This window comes from Ailuropoda melanoleuca, chromosome 17, assembly GCF_002007445.2.
Source record: "Ailuropoda melanoleuca isolate Jingjing chromosome 17, ASM200744v2, whole genome shotgun sequence".
Classification (NCBI taxonomy): Eukaryota; Metazoa; Chordata; class Mammalia; order Carnivora; family Ursidae; genus Ailuropoda; species Ailuropoda melanoleuca.
The window spans coordinates 2,897,294-2,919,371 of NC_048234.1; the positions used below are offsets into that span (position 1 = coordinate 2,897,294).

The 22,078-nt window shown below is 54.5% G+C and overlaps 1 protein-coding gene across 3 annotated transcripts; it reads left to right on the top strand.

Annotated features, from left to right (window-relative positions):
* The first annotated feature begins 3,972 nt into the window (after window positions 1-3,972).
* On the top strand, window positions 3,973-21,608 carry PFAS (phosphoribosylformylglycinamidine synthase). 3 transcript variants are annotated; one of them, XM_019801738.2, is made up of 28 exons: window positions 3,973-4,107; window positions 6,583-6,761; window positions 6,846-6,981; window positions 7,443-7,548; window positions 7,919-8,108; window positions 8,218-8,323; window positions 8,680-8,820; window positions 8,926-9,050; window positions 9,366-9,494; window positions 10,010-10,141; window positions 10,271-10,399; window positions 14,323-14,396; window positions 14,508-14,664; window positions 14,982-15,043; window positions 15,133-15,294; window positions 15,571-15,696; window positions 15,791-15,922; window positions 16,158-16,388; window positions 16,560-16,740; window positions 17,040-17,123; window positions 17,331-17,486; window positions 17,704-17,823; window positions 18,133-18,278; window positions 18,402-18,609; window positions 18,731-18,822; window positions 18,908-19,022; window positions 19,953-20,276; window positions 20,375-21,608. In XM_019801738.2, exons 2-28 carry the CDS (start codon window positions 6,620-6,622, stop codon window positions 20,683-20,685), a joined length of 4,017 nt encoding a protein of 1,338 aa, XP_019657297.2. In that variant the 5' UTR covers window positions 3,973-4,107; window positions 6,583-6,619; the 3' UTR covers window positions 20,686-21,608. The 3 variants fall into 3 exon arrangements, with proteins under 3 accessions (XP_019657297.2, XP_002921212.2, XP_034502550.1); XM_002921166.4 differs by having other exon boundaries at window positions 4,008-4,107; window positions 6,435-6,761; XM_034646659.1 differs by lacking the exon at window positions 3,973-4,107 and having other exon boundaries at window positions 6,114-6,761.
* The last annotated feature ends 470 nt before the right edge of the window (window positions 21,609-22,078 follow it).

Genomic DNA, 22,078 nt, shown 5'->3' on the forward strand with positions numbered 1-22,078 from the left:
CATTAAAAAGGTAAAGTGAGGGGGATGGGGAGATACAGGAGGTGAAGGGGCTTAAAAGATACAAACTAACAGTTACAAGCCACAGGGATGAAAAGTACAGCATAGGGGTGGCTTGGGTGGCTTAGTCAGTTAAGCGTCTGCCCTCGGGCTCAGGTCATGATCCCAGAGTCCTGGGTTCGAGTCCCGGGTTCGAGTCCCAGGATCGAGTCCCATGGAGGGCTCTGCTCAGTGGGGAGCCTGCTTCTCCCTTTGCCTGCTACTCTGCCTACCTGTGATCTCTCTCTGTCTAATAAGTAAATAAAATATTTTTTAAAAAAGTACAGCATAGAGAAGATGGTCAATAGTATTTAATAAATGTGTGTGATGACATATGGCAACTACACTGATCATGGTAGGCCTTTCGTAATTATATAATTGTTGGTTCACAATGCTGTTCACTTGAAAGTAATACAGTATTACATGCCAACTATACTTCAATTGAAAATTTATAATTTGTTTAAAACTAAGGTAAAGAGAAAGGGGCATTTTAAGTTGTTTTAAACTTATAGCAGCTTCAAATTGTTTTTGGAACAAGGTAGCATAAACATTGTAGACAAAAAGAATGTTCTTGTCATCATTTAACAGGAAATAAAGACTTTGATTCTACAAGTTATGCTATCTCCTTATTCAACCACACATTTGATGCAAGCTTTCTGTTCCTTATTGCATAAACTAATTATGCAGGACACTGCAGTGCCAAATTCTTTATAAAGTGAATCTTTGCGATTGTTTCCCATGATTACAGCAGAGATGTTTCTTCCCGTTCCACCAAAATAACAAATTCTCCAAAAGATCGCCCTTGTTAGAACACCTGTCAAAGCTTAAAGCCCCAAACCTAATCATTCCTTTAGCTTTCAATATTTTCTCGACTCGGAAGACTCCCTCTATTTACCAAATCCACAAAGATATGCCTTATATCCTGGGGTTTACTTTTGATAGTTCCTAGGAGGGAGTGTTGAATTTAAGCTGCAGTGATCAGAGAAAGTTATACAGAATCTACACACCCTCACCGACTCCCTTCATTGGTGTAATTTATTTTATTATTATTTTAAAGATTTTATTTGTTTATTTATTTGACAGAGAGAGACAGCCAACGAGAGAGGGAACACAAGCAGGGGGAGTGGGAGAGGAAGATGCATGCGGGGCAGGGAGCCCGATGTGAGACTCGATGTGAGGCTCAATGTAGGGCTCGATGTGGGGCTGGATGTGGGGCTCAATCCCAGGACCCTGGGATCAGGCCCTAAGCTGAAGGCAGATGCTTACGAACTGAGCCACCCAGGCACCCCCCCTTGGTGTGATTTAAATGTCAGGTTAATCTGGTGGTAGCATGTGAGACCAAATGAAAGGGGCACAAGAGAATAGCAGGCCACTGAGGTAGATCAAGCTTGATTTAATAAGCATCTTCAAGGAATGTGGTGGGAGAGGGGGAGATGTTAGGGAAGCACGAAGAGTGGTTGGCCCATCACACAGAGAAGGAAGTGTGGTGTTGTCTTTAGACCTGGTGATTTTGAACAGTTTGTCCTTGTCCAAGGGGCAGCGGGTATATGGGACCAAAGTCAGGAGAGGGATTAGGGCCAAAAGGATAAATCTGGAAGTCACTCATGTGGAGGCGAAAGCTGAAATTTTACGGTGCCCTAGGAGTACTAAAATATGGAGGAGGGGCACCTGGCTGGCTCAACTGGCAGAGCAGGTGACTTGTGAGTTCAAGCCCCACGTTGGGCAAGGAGCCTACTTACACACACACACACACACACACACACACACACACACACACACACAAAGAAAGAAAATGTGAAGTAAATAGGACCAGACAGAGACTGGAGCAAACTAAGCCTCCTGGAAGGTTCTGGAAGATAGGTACTGGACGGAGCCAAGGAGTGCCTATAGGGAAAGAAACCAAGAAGTGCTCAGATGTCAAAGATCAACATATGGCCTCTGTCAGAAGTGAGCCTGAGAGTACTCATTTCAATAGCCCGGAACTTAATACTCCCAACAAGTAGTAACTCTCATGTCTGAGACAGGGTTGGCATTAGGTGAACATTTTAAGTACTTCTTTAAGTTTTGCACCCTAGGTGCCTTACTTGCCTTACCCTGGCCTTGAACCTGTACTGTGAGACATGGAGACTTTCACCTTTTACTCCGAATATTTCTTTGCTGTCTGACTCATTAAAAACGCCACTGCGCCGGACACTGTGTTTGACCTGGCACACCACTCCAGCTTCCTTGCCCTCAGCCTTCAGATTATGTTTGGCTAGTGAGAGACAGAAACAGTTTACGTGGGAACTTGACAGGAGAGAGAACCCGGTGTTCATTTCCTTTCTCCCTGAACACTGTACTTGTGGCCTCCTTTGCCCTGTCGGTTGCCTTTCTCTCATGGCTACGATGTGGGAAACATGTTAGGGTTCAAAGTTGACAGCCAAGAAAGAATTCTTGAGATGTCTTTGGTGCAAAAATGTGGTTTTATTAAAACACGGGGACAGGTCCTGTGGGCAGAAAGAGCGTCACTGGGGTCATGAGGAGTGGCCCATTATATATTTCAAGTTGGGAGGAGGTTAGAGACAGCATTTTGGAAGCAAGGTTTCTAAGACCTTAAGGGGGCTAGCTATTGTTGGGGTAAGGTCATTTATTACTGTCTAATAAAACCTTAGTCCTTGGGGCACCAGGGTGGCTCAGTTGTTAGGCGTCTGCCTTCGGCTCAGGGCGTGATCCCTGCGTTCTGGGATCGAGCCCCACATCAGGCTCCTCTGCTGGGAGCCTGCTTCTTCCTCTCCCACTCCCCCTACTTGTGTTCCCTCTCTTGCTGTCTCTATCTGTCAAATAAATAAATAAAATCTTAAAAAAAAAAAAAACCTTAGTTGTGAGGCCCTTCAGATGTATATTGGTGGGTCATATGTTTGGGGGATGATTGCCAACATGTATCTTGGGGGTAGAGATAAAGAAAGTTTCCAAAGGAATTTTTATTATTTTTTTTTAATTTTTAAAGATTTTATTTATGTGTTTGAAAGAGAGAGCACAGAGGGAGAGTGAGCGGGAGAAGCAGACACGCAACTGAGCAGGGAGCCCAATGTGGGGCTCAATCCCAGGACCCTGAGATCATGACCCGAGCTGAAGGCAGACACTTAACGGACTGAGCCACCGTGGCGCCCCAGTTCCCTTAATCCTGCCCATATCTCTGTGAATATATTCTACTGAAAGCTTGTTGATTAAACCTTTTTGAGTGTGTTATCTGTTTTCTGATAGGATCCCGACTGATACAAACCACGTATTTATATGAGAGTTTAAAATATGTGCCAAAAAATGTGTACATAGGTAGAAAGTATTAAGTGTTTGAGTCACAAAACTAGGGGACAAGTCGTTTCCAGGACCCTCAGCTCTCACATCTGTAAAACAGGGTTTTTGTGAAGATCAAACGAAATCACGTCCCCTGCCTTAATGGATGCTCAATAAATGTTCTCTGTCATTGATACTGTAACTAGCGAGAAGGTGAAAATTTAAAACGTAGGCCTCCCACTCTGCTACGAGTTAAAAATAATCCATTTATTTAGAAAAGAAAAAAAGTGAAAGAAAGCCGAAGTAGGAGGGAGAGGGAAACTGAGTCCTGGACAAGGAGGATGCTTCTCCCGTTTCCTGCATTCCAGGCTTTTGTTTCCGTCACGGTTTGCACCGGCACCAGAGAGGTGAGGACAAGGAGAGTCAACAAGCTTAACCCAGGAGAGATTTCTTTCTTTGCATCAGAGACAGAGCAGAGAGCGAGCGAGAGAAAAAGAGCATGAACGGGGGAGAGGGAGAGGGAGAAGCAGAGTCCACGCTGAGCAGGGAGCCCGAGGCTGGCCGATCCCAGAACCCCGGGATCATGACCACAGCAGAAGGCAGTTGCTTAACCCACTGAGCCACCCAGACGCCCCTCAGGAGAAAATCAGATACGCCGCCCGCGACCGGGTAAGCCTACGAAATCACGTACGCGACGGCGCGCTTAAGTGGGCGGGGTTCCGCCTCTTCCTGTGACGTCATTGGATGGCTCCTCCGAGGGCGCCCTCGGTCCACGATTCTTCTTGGGAATCTTCTCACGTGGGTATTGCGTCGCGGGCATCTTTGCTACCTTGCTTGTTGCATCCCTTTCTTCACTCGTCCCAGTCCTGATCCAGGCCGCTTCTGTGCCCCCAGCAGGCCGAGCTGCGTCCAGCTGGGGCCCTTTTCCTGCGACCATGTGCGCGATCCGTAGACGCGTGTCAGGGGAGACCCCCGCCCCACATAAAGTCAACCCCTCTTGCCCAGTTCCTTCACCAACAAAAAGCCTGCCTGCCGACTGCCTCGCTTATGTCCCGCAGGTCGCCGGGGATGCAGCCCCGGTGTAGACGGCCCTGCGCCTGCGCTCTTGGAGCCTCTGTCGTCTGTGGCTGATAGATCTAAGGCAAATGGTTTCTATGTGATAAATCCTATGGCAGTTACGGTGCAAAGGACAACTGTGAGGGATCTGACTTTAGAAAGGGTGATCAGAATGGGGTGGGGAGCACTGAGAAACAGGAATGCAGCATCGTTCCCTGAAATGAGGCCTGGCCTGAAAGGACGGGAAAGGCTGCTGTGGGAGGAAATCAAGAGTTTCTTCAGTCTGCAAATACTAGACTTTTTTCCCCCCCTTTTAAGCCCTTTTAACCTATTGTTCCAAGCCTTGGCAATCCAGTGCAGATAAAATAGTTACAGTCCATGCCCACGTGGAGATTTTGTCTAGTGGGGAAAGTAGGGTTAAAATTAAAATGTCACGTACTAAAAAAAATAAACAGAAATAAAGTGTCAGGTACTAAGTAAATAAAATAAAATTTCAGATACTGCTACATACTATATAGGAAAATAAGAGGAGTGGGTTGAGGAAGTCCCTTCCAAGAACGTGATTTCACCAGGAATCTAAATAAGAAAGTGCTAGCCACGGGGCACCTGGGTGGCTCTGCATTAGGCTCAGATCATGATCCAGGGTCCTGGGATTGAGCCCCACATCATGGGGCTCTGCTCACCGGGTTCTCTGCTTCTCCCTCTCCCTCTGCCTGCCTCTCTCTGTCAAATAAATAAAATCTTAAAAAAAAAAAAAAGTGCTAGCCATGCAAATATTAGGGTGAGAAAATAGCCTTCCAAAACTGAGGTTGGCAAGTTAGAATAGAATATAGGCGTTTTTGGTGGGATGTTGCAGGTGAGAAGGATCATGGTGTGAGATAGGGTTGGAAAAGTGGGCAGGGGGCCTGGCTGGGCGAGCCGGGGTCCTGAGTTAGAAGCTTATGCCATGCGTGATGACAAGCCATGATCTCACTTATGCTAAAATATGGCAAATGGTTTGTGGTTGGGGCAGGAGTGGAATCAGGGGTGCTATGCAGGAGGCCCCAAGTGAGTGACGGTGGTGACTTGAACGAGTGATGGTAGCAGAGATGAAAGGATGTGGACAGATTTGGGATATGTTTGGAAATAGATTTGCAGACTGGGAGAACAGGTGGTCTGCAGAAAGGAGAAATTAGAATTTCTGTTTGGGCCCAAACAGACTACCATGGGTGTTTATGAGACATCTGTGTGGAGATGTCACGTGAGCATTTTAATGCACTAGTTTGGAGTGTCGGGGAGAGTCAGGATTGAATTAAGTTGTGGAGTCTGTTGGCAGTTAGTGACTTGAATGAGATGACATTGCAGTTTTTGGTCAAAAATGGTTGAATCCTGGCAGTTTCATTGGCTCAATCTACTAGATGGTATTTAAGGCCACAAATCTGGATGAAGTCACTTCGGAAGAGCATGTAGACAGAGGAGAGTGAAAGACAGGCCCCCAACAGGTGCCTGAGAAGGAGCGGCCAGAAGGTAGAGGCATACCAGAAGAACGGTGTCATCTGACTCCACCAGCTGGGCCCAGTCCAGCTCAGCCTGTGGGTTTACGCTTCGATGCTATTTTTTCCAGAAAGTCTTCCCTGACTTCTCAAGTGTTAGGCCGGTAGCCACAGTCTCTCAGCCTTTTTTTTTTTTAAAGATTTTATTTATTTATTTGACAGAGATAGAGACAGCCAGCGAAAGAGAACACAAGCAGGGGGAGTGGGAGAGGAAGAAGCAGGCTCATAGTGGAGGAGCCTGATGTGGGACTCGATCCCAGAACGCCGGGATCACGCCCTGAGCTGAAGGCAGACGCTTAACCGCTGTGCCACCCAGGCGCCCCTACACAGTCTCTCAGCCTTAACCACACTGGACTGGAAACGTTGGGGCGCTTGCCTGTCTCCCTCAATAAAATGTAAGGTCTGTGAGGGCAGAAATGGTTTTTGTCTTCTTCACAGCGGTGTTCCTAAGACCTTGCGTGGGGCCCAGCAAAGTGCAGGTGCTCAAGGATCGTGTGCCGAGGATGTACCCCTATTCCCTGTTCCCCCATTTTGCAGGATGAAGCCCCCTGAGCTTCCGTTTTTCAGAGTATCTCGTCTCTGCGAATGGCCCTGTTTCCCCCACCCCATCCCTAATGCCTCCAGAGCCTCAGCTGTCTTGGAAATCTGAAGTCATTTCGACAGGTCATAGCTGATTACCTTTTAGGGACCTAAGTCATTTCCCACGACGGACAACTCCAGCGATGGCCACCGTTCTTCACTTCTATGTCCATCCCTCTGGCCACGAGAGGGCAGCTTCCGGACACACTCAGAGGAAGCTCCAAGGGAAACTCCCAGAGCTGCAGGGTGTCAAGACAGAGCTGTGCTACAACGTGAACTGGACAGGTTGGGCCCAGTGTTGGATTTGTGGGGGAGAGGTGTGCCAGGCCGGGCAGGGTCTCAGGATATCCCCGTCCTGTCTCCCTGCAGCCAAGTCCCTCCCGAGCGCTGAGGAGGTGAAGAAGCTGACGTGGCTTTTTGGCTGCCCCCTGTTACTAGGAGATGTTGCTCAGAAGTCCTGGCTCCATCCTGACTCCAACGACCTGCTGTTGGAGGTTGGGCCCAGGCGAGTGTCTCAGCCCAGGGTAAATGCATTCCATGTCCTCAGGCAGAGCTCCCTTCCAGACGCACTGCCCACCCCTTCCACTCCCATTCCTCTCTTCCTTCTCCTGTGACCCTTGGCGGGTTTGTTTTTCCTTCGCTCCATCCTACCCCCTGCTTAGAAGGCCATGCACATGCCTTCCCTGTTTGGAAAGATGTGTTTGAAAGACTGAGCCAGCTACCAGGCACGTTCTGGAAGTAAAACAGCTTGCATTCTGAGAAGCAGAAATCAAAGCGTTTTATGCCGGAAGGACGGATCCGGTTTGATTTGAGTGACCTTCCAAAGCGGGTTTCTTGGTGCCCAGGTCTGAGGCTAGAGGCCAGTGGTGAGGGGGATAGAAGGGAGAGGTTGGTGGGACAGCGGTGGGTGGGACCCACCTTCGCAGCTGGGCCTCTCAGGCCCTAACCATCCGGTGCACTCCTCAGGCTGAACTTCTCCAGCCCAGCATCCACCAACGTCGTGTCAGTGTGCCGGGCTGCTGGGCTGGAGGCTGTGGATCGCGTGGAGACCACCCGGCGCTACCTGCTCTCGGTGAGGCGTTGGGCTCTCCGTGGCGAGGGGGAGGAGGAGCTGGGCCCGAGGTAAAGAGATGAGGTCCTGAACTCAGGAGAAACGGGGACGGGCTCTTGGCTTTAGGCCTGTCCTGTGTGCGGGTTGTTCACTGCCTGAGACTTCCTGCTCGAGGGCTGAATGGGTAGGAAGTCCAGCCTGGGCCCCCCTTGCTAGTCTGTGCACCCTTACTTGGCTCGTGCACGGACGGGGCGTGTCTTTCTAATTGGCGCTCGGGCACCACGCAGATCAGCCATGGGCTGGCCCTGCGTGACTGGGAGGACCCGGGGTGCACCATCCTGTGCAGACTTCAGCCCTCCACCTCCTGCCGTCTGTGTGTGTTTGCCCCTAGTTCGCCCGCCCCTCATCACCCGAGATGAAGGCCATCGCTCTGGCCACCCTGCATGACCGGATGACGGAGCAGCACTTCCCCCATCCCATCCAGAGCTTCTCCCTTGGGAGCATTTCCACACGTCTCAACGGCTCTGTCAACATCCTGGCTGAGGGCCGGTGTGCCCTGGAGAAGGCCAACCAGGAGCTGGGTGAGCCGGGGTGCCTGGGAGGGAGGCCCAGGCGAGACCAGTAGGGAGCCTAAGCCCCGGGACCAGGTAGCCTGAGTCCTACTGTCAGCTCTCCCGGGTTGTCTCCTAGGCCTGGCCTTAGACTCCTGGGACCTGGATTTCTACACCAGACGCTTCCAGGAGCTCCAGAGGAACCCCAGCACCGTGGAGGCCTTCGACTTGGCTCAGTCCAATAGGTGGGGGAGGGATGGGGACGTCCTGAAGTCTGAGCCTGTGGAGGTTGGAAGGAAAGAGCACAGGGACTTGCCTTCATGTCTCTCCTCTGGCTCAGGGGTGTCCCCAAGTCTTTTCGAGGGCCCGGGCTCCTCCTCCATCCCGTAGTCTACACCAGATCTCGATTTCATATTCACTTTGCATCTGAGCAATCTGTAGTGAAAGGATGTTTGAAGGCTATGGCTTTTTGGGATCTATGTTGACCCGTTCTCTCTGTAAGAGTTGGCTGTTCACTGTTGCTGATTGCTGAGAAGACAGCACGGCGGGAGAAGTGACCCAGCTTTCTGCCTGTCCTTCCCTCCCCGCGTCACCCCTGCAGCGAACACAGCCGACACTGGTTCTTCAAGGGCCTGCTCCACGTGGACGGGCAGGAGTTGGCGCACTCCCTCTTTGAGTCCATCATGAGCACCCAGGCATCCTCGAACCCCAACAATGTCCTCAAGTTCTGTGACAACAGCAGGTGGGCTGTGCCCTCCACTGGGCGGATGGCAGGCACAGGGGTGGGGAGGCCCTGGTGAGGTAAATGCAGGCCCCAGGAAGGAAGTAAGAGCCAGTGCGTCCACAGCGCAATCCAGGGGAAGGAAGTCCGATTCCTGCGGCCCGAGGACCCCACACAGCCAAGCCGCTTCCGGCAACAGCGGGCCCTGAGACACGTTGTCTTCACAGCAGAGACCCACAACTTCCCCACAGGTGAGCTGGATCCTGGGGATGGATTGGTGAGATCAGAGTATGGGGTAGAGTAAGGGTCCTCCGATGTGGGCCTGGGCAAAACAATCAGGGAGGCTGGTTGTCCTGATTTTTTTTTTTTAAGTAGGCTCCATGCCCAACATGGAGCCCAACGCGGGGCGTGAACTCACCACCTTGAGATCAAGACCCGAGTGGAGATCAAGAGTCGGATGCTTAACTGACTGGGCCACCAGGGTGCCCTGTCCTGATTTTTAGTGGGGTGGTCAGAGCTGGGGTTTGTCTCTTTGGTACCCATACGTCTCCCCCATGTCTTTACAGGAGTGGCCCCCTTCAGTGGGGCGACCACAGGCACAGGGGGCCGGATCCGAGACGTCCAGTGCACGGGCCGCGGGGCCCATGTGGTGGCTGGCACCGCTGGCTATTGCTTCGGAAACCTGCACATCCCAGGTCCCGCCGCCTTCCTCCCTGCCCTCTCTTCCTCGTCCTGGAGGCCATGGAGCACTTTCCTGTCTTGGGTCATCCCGGGTGCCTTTTCCTGGGAGGCAGGGCTCTCGAGCAGCTGGCCTGTCACCAGCTGTTGCTGTGAGGACTCTAGGCGGGGGGCACCCAAGTCTCCAGACAGGCTTTGCAGAACTGCCATTCTGTTCATAATCTAGCAGCTGTTCAGCAAGGAGACATGACACTGGGTCGGTCTCATGACTGCCACCTGCCCCCAAAGTCTCATTCCTTAGAGAGCCTTAACCCCGATCCTAAGACTGAGGGCAGGCTGGCGTGGGAGCTGGGGAGCAAGATTGGTGCTTTATTGTAGGCCCTACACCTTCCTGAAGTAGGACTTCCTAAAGTGGGACATTCTACCCACACGGGCAGTCCTTGGTGCCTTAGTTAGACTCTTTCTGAAGGACCTTGCCTCCTCCTCTGTCTTCTGTCTCAACGGTCCAGCCAACTTTCTGCTTTCCTTCCAGGTTACAATCTGCCCTGGGAGGATCCAAGCTTCCAGTATCCTGGGAACTTCGCCCAGCCCCTGGAGGTCGCCATCGAGGCCAGTAATGGGGCTTCCGATTACGGCAACAAGTTTGGGGAGCCAGTGCTGGCCGGTGAGGCTGGGGGTGTCGGGGATAACGGACACCGAGTCCCGGGGGGGGGTGGAGTGTATGACCGAGTGGACGCTGGGGGACACTGGGTGACCGGACTCTGCCCCTCTCCCTCTGATGTCGACGCTCCAGGCTTCGCCCGCTCCTTGGGCCTCCAGCTCCCAGACGGCCAACGGCGTGAGTGGATCAAGCCCATCATGTTTAGTGGGGGCATCGGGTCCATGGAAGCTGAGCATGTGAGCAAGGAGCCCCCTGAGCCAGGTAAGAGCCTGCCGCCCCTTTTCTCCATGTCCCGCCAGCTTTGTCCCCAGCACGGCCGGAGGGGAGTTTAGAGGCCGCTTCCTGGGTTGGTTTTTCATCTCCCAGCTCCTGTCTCTTCTCCCGGTCCAAGTTTCCAAGGCAGGACAGGGCTTTACGCCAGCGGGGCGCTCGGGCTGCATTGGCTCTGGGTGCGCCCCGGTTTCCTCCCACATGGCAGGGACCCACCCTGCTAAGTCAGGCCAACCCTTGTTTGTTCAGTGCCTGCCGTGCGCCGGGGGCTTTTATCTGCCCACTCAGTTCAGGGGGCAAACATCCTTTAGGCCCCATGGCGTGCTGGATCGTGTGCTGGAGTCAAGATAAGAACCAGGTCGCGTTTACGGAAGAGGTGACCCAGTCACGTGCTCAGAACTTGAAAGGCAGAAAAGGTCATACAGTGAAAACTGTCCTTCCCTTGACCTCCCAGCTTCCCTCCCCAGAGGTAACCGGTGTTACCTAGTGACTTGTGTACCTGACCACAGAGGTATTTTCCTGCATCTGTGAACAGACCTGTGGGCGTATTTGACCCTTTCTAAAAACAAACAGCGGAGGTGCGCACTTGGGTTTTTTTTGATAACCACTTTATGGAGGTGTAGCCCGTGCACCATGAAGTTCACCGTTTTACGGTGTCCCAGTCAGCGGCTTTTTAGGATAGGCACAAAGCTGTGCCTCAGGCATCACTCATTCTAGAACATTATTATCACCGCCGTCCCTGTTAGCAGTCTCGTCCTCCCTCGGCCTCTGGCGGCGGCTCGTCTACGTGTGTCTCTGTGGATTTGCCCCTTCCAGACATTTCACGTGAATGGAATCGCACAGGATGTGGCCTTTTGTGTCTGGCACTTTTCACTTAGCACAGTATCTTCAAGAATTATCTGTACAGTAGTATGACCCAGACCCTCGTCCCTTCTTAGGGCCACACCTCTCATGCGTCTCCCCGTGCAGCAGCTGGTAGACATCTGGGTCCTTCAGCAAGTGCGGATGATGCCGCTGTAAACACACGTGGACGTGTTTTTCTGGGCCCGTATGTTCTCGTGCCTCTAGGCTGTGAGTGGAATTGGGGGTCACACACCGTGTCCAGCCTTTTGAAAAACTGCCGGACTAGTTTCCAAAGCGGCTGTGGCATTTTACACTGCCCGCAGCGTGTCGGGGCTCTGAAGCCACATCCTCACCTACTCCTGTTCTCGGGCTCTTCGAGTCTAGCCACCTGCCCTCGAAGCGGCATCTCATCGTGGTTGGGTTTGCATTTCCCTAATGACTAATGACGTTGAGCATCTTTTCACCTGCGTTTAGAGATCTTCCTTTGTGTGACACGTCTGTCTGGATTCTTTGTCTTTTTTTTTTTTTTTGGATTCTTTGTCCATTTTTAAGTTTTCGTAGAGTTTGAGTTTTATGTATTCAGGATGCTAAACGTTTATCAGATAGATACATGATTTGCAAATATTTTTTCCTGTTCTGTGCAGTGTCTTTTTACTTTCTTCAAGGTGTCTTACAAAGAAAGCACAAATGTTTTTAGTTTTGGTCCAGTCAGGTTTATCTATATCTTCCTTTGCTGCTTTTGGTTTTGATGTCATAACAAAACCATTGCCTAAGCCCAGGTCATAGAGACTTAGAGCTATGTTTTCTTGTCATATTATTAGAGCTTTTACATTTAGGTTTCTGATACATTTTTTTTTGTTTGTATTTTCTTTTTAAGATTTTTTATTTATTTGAGAGAGAGAGGGAAAAGGGGACAGAGAGAGAGAGAGCACGAGCAGGGGAAGGGACAGAGGGAGAAGCAGGCTCCCCACTGAGCAGGGAGCCTGAAATGGTACTCAGTCCTAGGAACCTGGGATCATGGCCTGAGCCGAAGGCAGATGCCTCACCAACTGAGCCACCCAGGCGCCCCTCTGATACATTTTGAATGAATTTTTTTATATGGTGTGAGGTAGGAGTCTAACTTCTCTCTCTTACACGTGGATATCCAGTTGTCCTGACACCGTGGTTTTTTTGTTTTGTTTTGTTTTTAAAGATTTTATTCATTTATATGACAGAGAGACAGCCAGCGAGAGAGGGAACACAAGCAGGGGGAGTGGGAGAGGGAGAAGCAGGCTCCCAGTGGAAGAGCCCGATGTGGGGCTCGATCCCAGGACTGTGGGATCACGCCCTGAGCTGAAGGCAGACGCTCAACGACTGAGCCACCCAGGCGCCCCCATAACACCGTGTTTTGAAAAGACTATTGGTACCTTCCCGAATGGTCTTGGGACTTTTCAAAAATCAGTTGCCCGGGGCTCCTGGCTGGCTCAGTCAGTAGAGCATGCGGCTCTTGATCTTGGGGTTGTGAGTTCAAGCCCCACGTTGAGTGCAGAGCCTAGTTAAAAAAAAGAAGAAAAGAAACACAAATCGATTGGCCATAACCGTAGAGTTCATTATGGATTCACTGTTGTATCCCATAGTCCTTAGATGGATTGACGTATCTGTCTGTCCTTGTGCCCGTACCACATTGTCTGGATTATTATAGCTTTGTAGTAAGTTTTAAAAGCAGACAGTAGGAGTCCTGCAATTTTGTTCTTCTTTTTCAAGATTGTTTGCGCTGTTCTAGGTCCTTCACATTTCCGCACAAGTTTTAGGATCAGCTGCTCCGTTTCTGTGAAAAAGACAGCTAGATTGTGATGGGATTGTGTTGATTGCAGGTCATTTACATTTAACTGCAGGTTATGCGGTCATCATAACAACGTTAAGCCCTTTACTCTGTCAGCACAGGATCTGTTTCCGTTTGTTGAGGTCTAGCAGATGTTGTAGTTTCAGTGCGTAAGTCTTGCGCTTCTGTTGTTATTACTGTTATTGTTTTTCGGACGCAATCGTAAAGGGGTGCGCGTAATTCTGGTACTTGTGCTTCTCATGTGGCAATGTATCTTGGAGGTCGTGTCGTTGATAAATAGCATACTAAATCATTCATATGTGATCCTCTTTTGGGGGGGGATAATGTTTCAGTGTATGGACATACCGTAATTTGTGAACCAGCTCCCCCTTGTTAGCATTTAGACTCCAGTTGACCCTTGAACAACACGGGTTTGAGGCCTGCAGGTCCACTTGTGCACGGATTTTTTTCGATAAATACGGTACAGTCCTGCAAACATATTTTCCTTCTATCTTCTGAATATTCTCTTTTCCGTAGCTCACTTTATTGTGAGAACACAGTATAATGTATACTGTAAGGGTACAGTGTGCGTATAATGTACAGAATATGTGTTAATTGTGTATTAGTTTTACTTATTAGTGTATTAGTTTTTTTGTTTTTTTTGTTTTTTTAAAGATTTTTTTATTTATTTGACAGAGAGAGAGACAGCCAGCGAGAGAGGGAACACAAGCAGGGGGAGTGGGAGAGGAAGAAGCAGGCTCACAGCAGAGGAGCCTGATGTGGGGCTCGATCCCATAACGCCGGGATCACGCCCTGAGCCGAAGGCAGACGCTTAACCGCTGTGCCAACCAGGCGCCCCATTATTAGTGTATTAGTTTTTATCATTTATTTATCAGCTGTTACTGGTAAAGCTTCTGGGCAATAGTAGGCTATTAGTAGTTGACTTTTGCGGGCACTGATTGTCCCGTGCGGAGTTTTTACTGTGCAGGTCGGCACCCCCTAACCGCAGTGTTGTTCTAGGGTCAGCTGTATTTCCTGGCTTTGGTAATATGAATAATGCTGCAGTGTTTAATTTTGTGCATAGGTGATTTTGTGCCTATGTGGGTAAAGCTGGAGCATAAATTCTGCAACGCGTATTTACCCGAAGAATACGTACGTTTGTAATACGGATTGCTCTGCCCTCTTAGCCGCTTCCCTTTCCCCTTCGCTTGTTCATATGCTTCTTCTACTGGCTTCCCCAGCGTTCTGACTCTGCCGTCCTTCCTCTCAGGCATGGATGTGGTGAAGGTCGGGGGTCCTGTCTACAGGATCGGACTTGGGGGTGGAGCTGCGTCGTCTGTGCAGGTGCGTGGGACTGGCTCAGGCGCAGACTCTGTGACGTCGTCGGGCCCTGGGCATCGGTGGGGTGTGAGCTCCCAGGCCCCTCCCGTCGAGCTCTGCCATCTCTTCCCCCAGGTGCAGGGAGACAACACCAGTGAGCTGGACTTCGGGGCTGTGCAGCGGGGGGACCCGGAGATGGAACAGAAGATGAACCGTGTGATCCGGGCTTGTGTGGAGGCCGCCACGGGGAACCCCATCTGCAGCCTCCACGACCAGGGTGCTGGCGGCAACGGTGAGGAAAGGGAGTGGGACGAGGAACCGGGCTTCCCTGGCCTCTTGCCAGATTTGGCTGAGACACAGGCACCAGGGCTCTGCAAGCGGCCGCCTGGCCCTGGGTCCCCTTCTCCACCCTCTGTGCCTTCTGGACGTGCTCAGCTTTGGGAGGGGGTGGGGGGCCTGCTGCCGCAGGACGGTTGGTAGTGGGGGTGCAGCAGCAGCTCATGCAGGACACACGGAATTAGGGGCTCCTTTGGAGGCTGGGGTCTGCCCTTTGTTTGCCGGGTGCATTCCATGGCCGATCACCACCTCTCCCACACGTGCTGTCACCAGGCAACGTCCTGAAGGAGCTCAGTGACCCCGCCGGGGCCGTCATTTACACCAGCCGCTTCCAGGTGGGCCTCATCCCCCCGACTCCTAGCAAAGACACGATACTGGGGAGTGCCCACTGACCCTTCCTTTTCCTCCTCCCTCCTGGATGCAGCTCGGGGATCCGACCCTGAATGCCCTGGAAATCTGGGGGGCCGAGTACCAGGAGTCGAACGCACTTCTGCTGAGGCCCCTTGACCGGGACTTCATCAGTCGCGTCAGCGCCCGGGAACGCTGCCCGGCTTGCTTTGTGGGCACCATCACTGGGGACAAAAGAGTGAGTTGGTCTAGGGGGTCGGTGGCGGCCACGGTGGGTGGGCTCGGAGCTGCCTGTGTCCGGGCTGGAGGGAGAGAGAGCCGTGGGGGGAAGAGATGAGAGGACGATGGGAGTTGGTGGCACGCAAACTGGGGGACAGCGTGTAGGAGGCAGCCAGGGGCAGGCACTCAGTAGGGAAGCCAGACAGAGGGTGGAAAGAGCACTTCTGCCCTGCTTTCTGGAAGTATTCCCTGCTGGGGTTCACAGTCGCCTTCCCTCTGGGCTGCGTGGCCGTAGATAGTGCTGGTGGACGATCGGGAGTGCCCCGTTGGAAGAAATGGCCAGGAGGATGACCGCCCCTTGTCTCCCCCAACCCCTGTGGACCTGGAGCTGGACTGGGTGCTGGGCAAGGTGCCTCGGAAGGTACGTGGGGGAGGGGGGAAGGCCGGGTATTCCTCCCTTCTCTGCCCCAGCGCTCCCGCAGCCGCTCACAGCCCTGTCACCTTCTGTGTCGTAGGAGTTCTTCCTCCAGAGGAGGCCCCCCGTACTCAAGCCTCTGGCCCTGCCCCCAGGTCTGCGTGTGCGCCAGGCTCTGGAGCGCGTTCTCAGGCTGCCCGCCGTGTCCAGCAAGCGGTACCTCACCAACAAGGTCCTCCCCGCAGCGTTGCTCCGCCCCGCAGCCCTCTGTCCCTTCCCTCTGCTCACCCACCCCTGGCCTCCCCCTCCCCCTCCCCGTGGCAGTGGGATTCAGCAGGCCCGAGGGGGAAGCGGCCCCGGCTCCCCTGCTCCCGCCGCCTGAGGCCTGTGTGTGTGTGGGATGAGGCAGGCCCCCGACCCCAGCGCCCCAGGCCCTGGCCCCTTGCCAACTGCGGCTGGCTTTACAGGTGGACCGCTCTGTGGGCGGCCTGGTGGCCCAGCAGCAGTGTGTGGGAGCCCTGCAGACCCCCCTGGCAGATGTGGCCGTCGTGGCACTGAGTCACCAGGAGCTCGTCGGGGCTGCCACAGCTCTAGGGGAGCAGCCCGTCAAAAGCCTGCTGGACCCCAAGGTGGCCGCCCGACTGGCTGTGGCGGAGGCCCTCACCAACCTGGTGTTCGCGCTGGTCACCGACCTCCGGGTGAGTCCCGTGCAGCCTCTGCTCTGGAGCCGCGGGCTGTGGGGAGCATCTGCACCCACCCTTCACCTTCCCGCCTTGCCCTTCCTGCTCGGGACCTCCCGGCCCCTCTGCCCCCACCCCAGCCTCTCCACCTCTCTTCCCCTCTGACGCCCGGTGTCCACTGCTTCCCAGGACGTGAAGTGCAGCGGGAACTGGATGTGGGCGGCCAAGCTCCCAGGGGAGGGCGCGGCTCTGGCCGACGCCTGTGAGGCTATGGTGGCAGTGATGGCGGCCCTGGGTGTGGCAGTGGATGGTGGCAAGGACTCTCTGAGCATGGCCGCCCGGGTCGGCTCTGAGACAGTGCGGGCTCCCGGTATGGTCTGGGGGTCACAGGGAGAGGGCAAACCTGCGGGGCTGGGCTGGCACCTCACTCTCTTACTCCTTTTTTTTTTTTAAACTATTTTGGAGATTGAGTGCAAGAGCTGGGGGAGGGGCAGAGGGAGAGGGGAAGCAGACTCCCAGCTGAGCGCGGAGCCTGAGGGACACACGGGGTTCGATCTCAGGACCCTGAGATCAAGACCTGAACCGAAACCAAGAGTCGGACCCTCCGCCGACTGCGCCCCGAGGCACCCACCCGCAGGCACCCCCACTCACTTCCTCCTCTCTCTGCAGGATCGCTGGTCATCTCAGCCTATGCGGTCTGCCCAGACATTACAGCCACTGTGACCCCTGACCTCAAGCATCCTGGAGGGGGAGGTACGGCCGCTTCCCCTTCCTCACTGCATTGTGTACCCAGAGCTTGGGCCTCGGTTTGGGGTCCGCTTTGGGAGGTCGGAGCCCCTCGTCTTCGTTCTGGGACTGGGGATCTGCGGGTCTGTCCACATGCCGGGAACCTCGATACTCGTGAGCACGGTGGGGCATTCTGAGCCATGCAGCTCCCTCACCCCTGCCCTGTCTCCCCAGGCTGTCTGCTGTATGTGCCTCTGTGCCCTGGGCAGCACCGGCTGGGGGGCACGGCTCTGGCCCAATGCTTCTCGCAGCTGGGCGAGCAGCCTCCCGACCTGGATCTCCCCGAGAACTTGGTGCGTGCCTTTAGCGTCACCCAGGGGCTGCTGAGAGGTGAGTGAGGCCCTGGGGCAGGTGATGAATGTGACTGACGTGTGGCAGGCACTCACCGGCTGAACAAGTAAGAGGGTGGGCAAGAGGGGTCTGTCGCCCTGGTCTCTGGTTCTCGGTGTGTGCCCACATTCTCACACGGGACCTACTTGACAGAAGCGGGTGCAGGCCCATCACATTTGGCCCCCGAGGCCGCTGAGCGCTTTTCTCCTTCCTCCAGACCGCCTCCTCTGCTCAGGCCACGATGTCAGTGACGGGGGTCTCATCACCTGCCTTCTAGAGATGGCCTTTGCTGGGAATTGTGGGATAGAGGTGGATGTGCCTGCCCCTGGGGTCGATGGTGAGGAGCCGGGGGTTTAGACTGAGGCCTGGGCTGCCTGCCCCACCCTGTAGACCTCATGTCCTATGAAAAATAATGGACCAGCCCCAGCCCCATTCCCCGATTCCTTGGCTGTCTTTGACCACTGAGCCTGGTGACTCACCCACCTGGGACCTCCCCAGACCTTGAGGCCACGTCCTTGGTTCCTCTCTCCCAGGCCTCCCCTCACTCTGATCCCTGTCTTCAGTCACTCAGCCCTGAGCCCCTGACGGTCCCCCCTGCATCCGCGGCAGCACCCTAGTCCCCCTCACGCCCTCCTCCTCCTCCCAGCGCTGCCGGTGCTGTTTGCCGAGGAGCCGGGCCTGGTGCTGGAGGTGCAGGAGCCAGACGTGGCCCAGGTGCTGGAGCGCTTCCGGGCTGCCGGCCTCCACTGCCTGGAGCTGGGCCCCACGGGCGACGCCGGGCCCTATGCCTTGGTGAGGAGGGGCAGGACGGTGCACAGTGGGGAGGCCGTGGCTCACCTGTGCCAGCCCAGGGGGGCGGGGGCCCAGGCGGGACACGCTGACTCTTGGCCCTGAGAGACGCGCCCGTCCGTCTAGGTGCGAGTGTCCGTGAACGGGGCCGTGGTCCTGGAGGAGCCAGTTGGGCAGCTGCGCGCCGTCTGGGAGGAGACGAGTTTCCAGCTGGAGCGGCTGCAGGCCGAGCCGCGCTGTGTGGCTGAGGAAGAGCAGGGGCTGAGGGAGCGGACCGGGCCCAGCTACTGCCTGCCCCCAACCTTCCCCAGAGCGTCCGTGCCCCACGAGCCTGGTGAGGGACTCTGTGCCGTCTGGGCTTCCCCAGCTCTGGCCGGGATGGCAGGGCCCGCCCAGGAAAAGGTGGGGGTGGGAGGGAAGGAGCCCTCTGTCCAGGACACCCCTCCTCCCCCCAGGTGGCCCTGTGCCCCGAGTTGCCATCTTGCGAGAGGAGGGCAGTAATGGAGACCGCGAGATGGCAGATGCCTTCCACCTGGCTGGGTTTGAGGTGAGCAGGGTGGCTGGCGGAGCCGGGGTCAGGGCTGGGCCTCGGTCTGTGTGTCCTCCTAGACTTCCCCTCCCCATCCTGCCAGGTGTGGGACGTGACCATGCAGGACCTGTGCTCTGGGGCAATCGGACTGGACACGTTCCGTGGCGTGGCCTTTGTGGGCGGTTTCAGCTATGCGGATGTCCTGGGCTCTGCCAAAGGTAGGGGTGGGGCGTCGGCCCACTCTCTGCCCCGCACCTTCTTGGCTGCCTTCTTTGTGACCCAGAGTTGGCCTCTCACCTCCGCAGGGCCGGGGCTGGGGAGTGCATTCATTCTGGGTCGGATGCCAGCAGCGGGCCCGAGGGTAACACGCGAGGCTGGGTGGCACTGGGTGGCACGGGCCCGTCCAGAGGGGCGGCAGCTACATAGCACCAGCAGATTGTGCCCTTGGAAAGAGGGCTCAGCGTGGCCAGATCTTTCTGGTTTCCAAGAGAAGCCAAGAATCCAGGTGTGGGGTTTTTTTTATGGTTCCTTTTTTTTTTTTTTTTAAGATTTTATTTACTTATTTGAGAGCAAGTGAACACGAGAGAGAGCTCAAGCAGGGGGAGTGGCAGAGCGAGAGGGAGAAGCAGGCTCCCCACTGAGCAGGGAGCCCTATGTGGGGTTCATTTCTGTGACCCTAAGGCCATGAGCTGAGCTGAAGGCACACGCTGGACCGACTGAGCCACCCAGGCGGCCCCAAAGTCCAGATTTTTATATGAAATTTTATCCTTAAACATTAGGCAGTTAAAGCGTTACAAACGCTCTGCTCGCCAGGCCAAAACCTTGTGCGCCGTCTCTAGCCCAGGAAGGGCAGCACTGAAGCAGAGAAACCTGTTTCTTCCCTTTTGCATTTGCCCTGTCGGGGTCTGTGTGTGTGTGTGTGTGTGTGTGTGTGTGTGTGTGTTGCCCTGTCGGGGTGTGTGTGTGTGTGTGTGTGTGTGTTGCTGTGGCGGGGTGTGTGTGTGTGTGTGTGTGTGTGTGTGTGTGTGTGTGGTCGCGCCCGTTGGGGGCTGGAGGGGTTCATGGCAGGGTGGAAGGCATGATGGCATGGAAAAGCGGCCGTCCCCCTCCATCCCAGGCCCCATCCTGACGTCCCTGTTCCCTCCTAGGGTGGGCGGCGGCCGTGACCTTCCACCCGCTGGCCGGGGCCGAGCTGAGGCGCTTCCAGAAGCGGCCCGACACCTTCAGCCTGGGCGTGTGTAACGGCTGCCAGCTGCTGGCTCTGCTGGGCTGGGTGGGAGGCAGCCCCCGCGAGGAGGCTGAGGAGCCAGGCCCCGACTCTTGGCCGGCCCAGCCCGGCCTTGTGCTGTGCCACAACGTGTCTGGGCGCTTCGAGTCTCGCTGGGCCAGCGTGCGGGTGGGGCCCGGGCCAGCCCTGATGCTGCGAGGGATGGAGGGCGCAGTGCTGCCCGTGTGGAGCGCTCACGGGGAAGGTCAGGCTCCGGAAGGCCGCGGGAGGGTCTGGGGGCCGGGCTGGCTGGAGGGCAGGAGGGAGCTTTGCCCTCACTTCCCTCCTCCTTCCCCGCTGCAGGTTACATGGCATTTTCTTCTCCGGAACTCCAAGCCCAGATCGAGGCCAGGGGCTTAGCCCCGCTGCACTGGGCAGACGACGCCGGACAGCCCACGGAACAGTACCCCATGAATCCCAACGGGTCCCCGGGGGGCGTGGCTGGCGTCTGCTCCCCTGATGGCCGCCACCTGGCTCTCATGCCGCACCCTGAGCGGGCTGTGAGGCCGTGGCAGTGGGCTTGGCGACCTCCCCCATTTGACACCCTGACCACCTCCCCCTGGCTCCAGCTTTTCATCAATGCCCGAAACTGGACCCGGGAGACGGGCTGCTGAGCAGGCCAGGGAGGCTCCCCTGGGTCTGATGGTTTGTGCCTGGGGGTCTGCTGTCCTTCCCATCCTCAAATTCAGAAGGACCCCACCTTCTCTCCAAATATGTCTTGGACAGACAAGGGCCAAAATGCCAAAAAAAACCTGCTTATTTTATTAATCTGCCTGCTTTTGCCTTATGCCGTTGGATCTGTTTTCGGTTCTTCTGCTCTGACAGGGTTGTCTGTGGGCCCCCAGAGGAAGCGTGTGGTGTGGAGGAAAGAGCCCGCACTGGGAAGTTAGGATGCGCGGCCGGGAGAATGTTCCACTGCCCCCCGCCCCCGTGCACACCCTCTACCCACTGATCGCCACGTTGTGCCTCCCATCACTCCTCTGGGCTCAGAGGGACGTTTTATGTGCCCCTTCCTTGTAACGGGGGTTGAGGGGCTGGGATGTATAAAAGCACGCAAGTCAGGACCTGCGTGTTCTCATCCGAAAAACAGCAGAAGCTTTCTGGATTCTGCTTGTTAAAATGTAGCGCTGTGCTGTGTAAGCAGTTATTTGCAGAAGTGTCTCTGAGCAAGTCTCCGGCTGTGTCCTAGGGCTACCCCAGCACAGGCCTCGGAACTCAGTATTTGCTTCTCGATGTAGCCACTCCCTTCCTGGAGGAAATGGGTGGCACCTGCTTCCCTAGAATAAGCCTTTAGCCTGCCTGCCTTCCTCCATTCATCCCTCCATCCCTCTATCCCATTCTTTCCTTCTGTCATCCATCCATCCATTTCTTTCCTCCCTCCCTCCATTCATTTATCCATTCCATTCTTCCATTGCTTCAGTCATTCATTAATGTTCGGTGATTAGAGTGCAAAGCACTGTCACTGCCGCCCAGGGGTTTCATGATCTGATAGAATTTTAAATAATAGTTACGGGGCCCCTGGCTGGCTCAGTCCAAAGAGCGTGTGACTCTTGATTTCAAGGTCGTGAGTTCGAGCCCCATGTTGGGCATGGAGATTACTTAAACTTAAAAAAAAAAAAAGAGTAAGAGAAAACCATAGCTGTATATGGCACCTGCTGTGAACCAGGTGTGTGCTTGACATTTTATGTATATCTAAAGTATTTTCCATGAGAATTCAGCAAGGTGCTTGATAGGTGCTCCCCCATTTTTCTTTTTACAAAGGAGGAATTAAGGTTAAAGGTCACACAAATGGCCTATGGTCACACACATTGTAAGGGCAGAGCCGGAGGCCCGCTCGCTCCTACATCTGCTTCCTGCCGTCCTGCAGTCAGGTGCTGGAGGTCGAACTGTCCAGTCCTGCCGACCGCCGTCCACGTCCATTGCTTCCTTTGCTCACAGGCGTGTGTGTGGAACTCGTATGCAGAGTCCATTTGCCTCCTAAATAGTTCCAACATCTTTTTTTTTTTT

Coding starts and splice junctions, on each gene's coding strand:
- PFAS (XM_019801738.2), top strand. CDS start 6,620: ATGGCCACCGTTCTTCACTTCTATGTCCATCCCTCTGGCCACGAGAGG. Junction 14,665..14,981: donor CCAGGGTGCTGGCGGCAACG/GTGAGGAAAGGG, acceptor TGCTGTCACCAG/GCAACGTCCTGAAGGAGCTC. Junction 19,023..19,952: donor TGTCCTGGGCTCTGCCAAAG/GTAGGGGTGGGG, acceptor GTTCCCTCCTAG/GGTGGGCGGCGGCCGTGACC.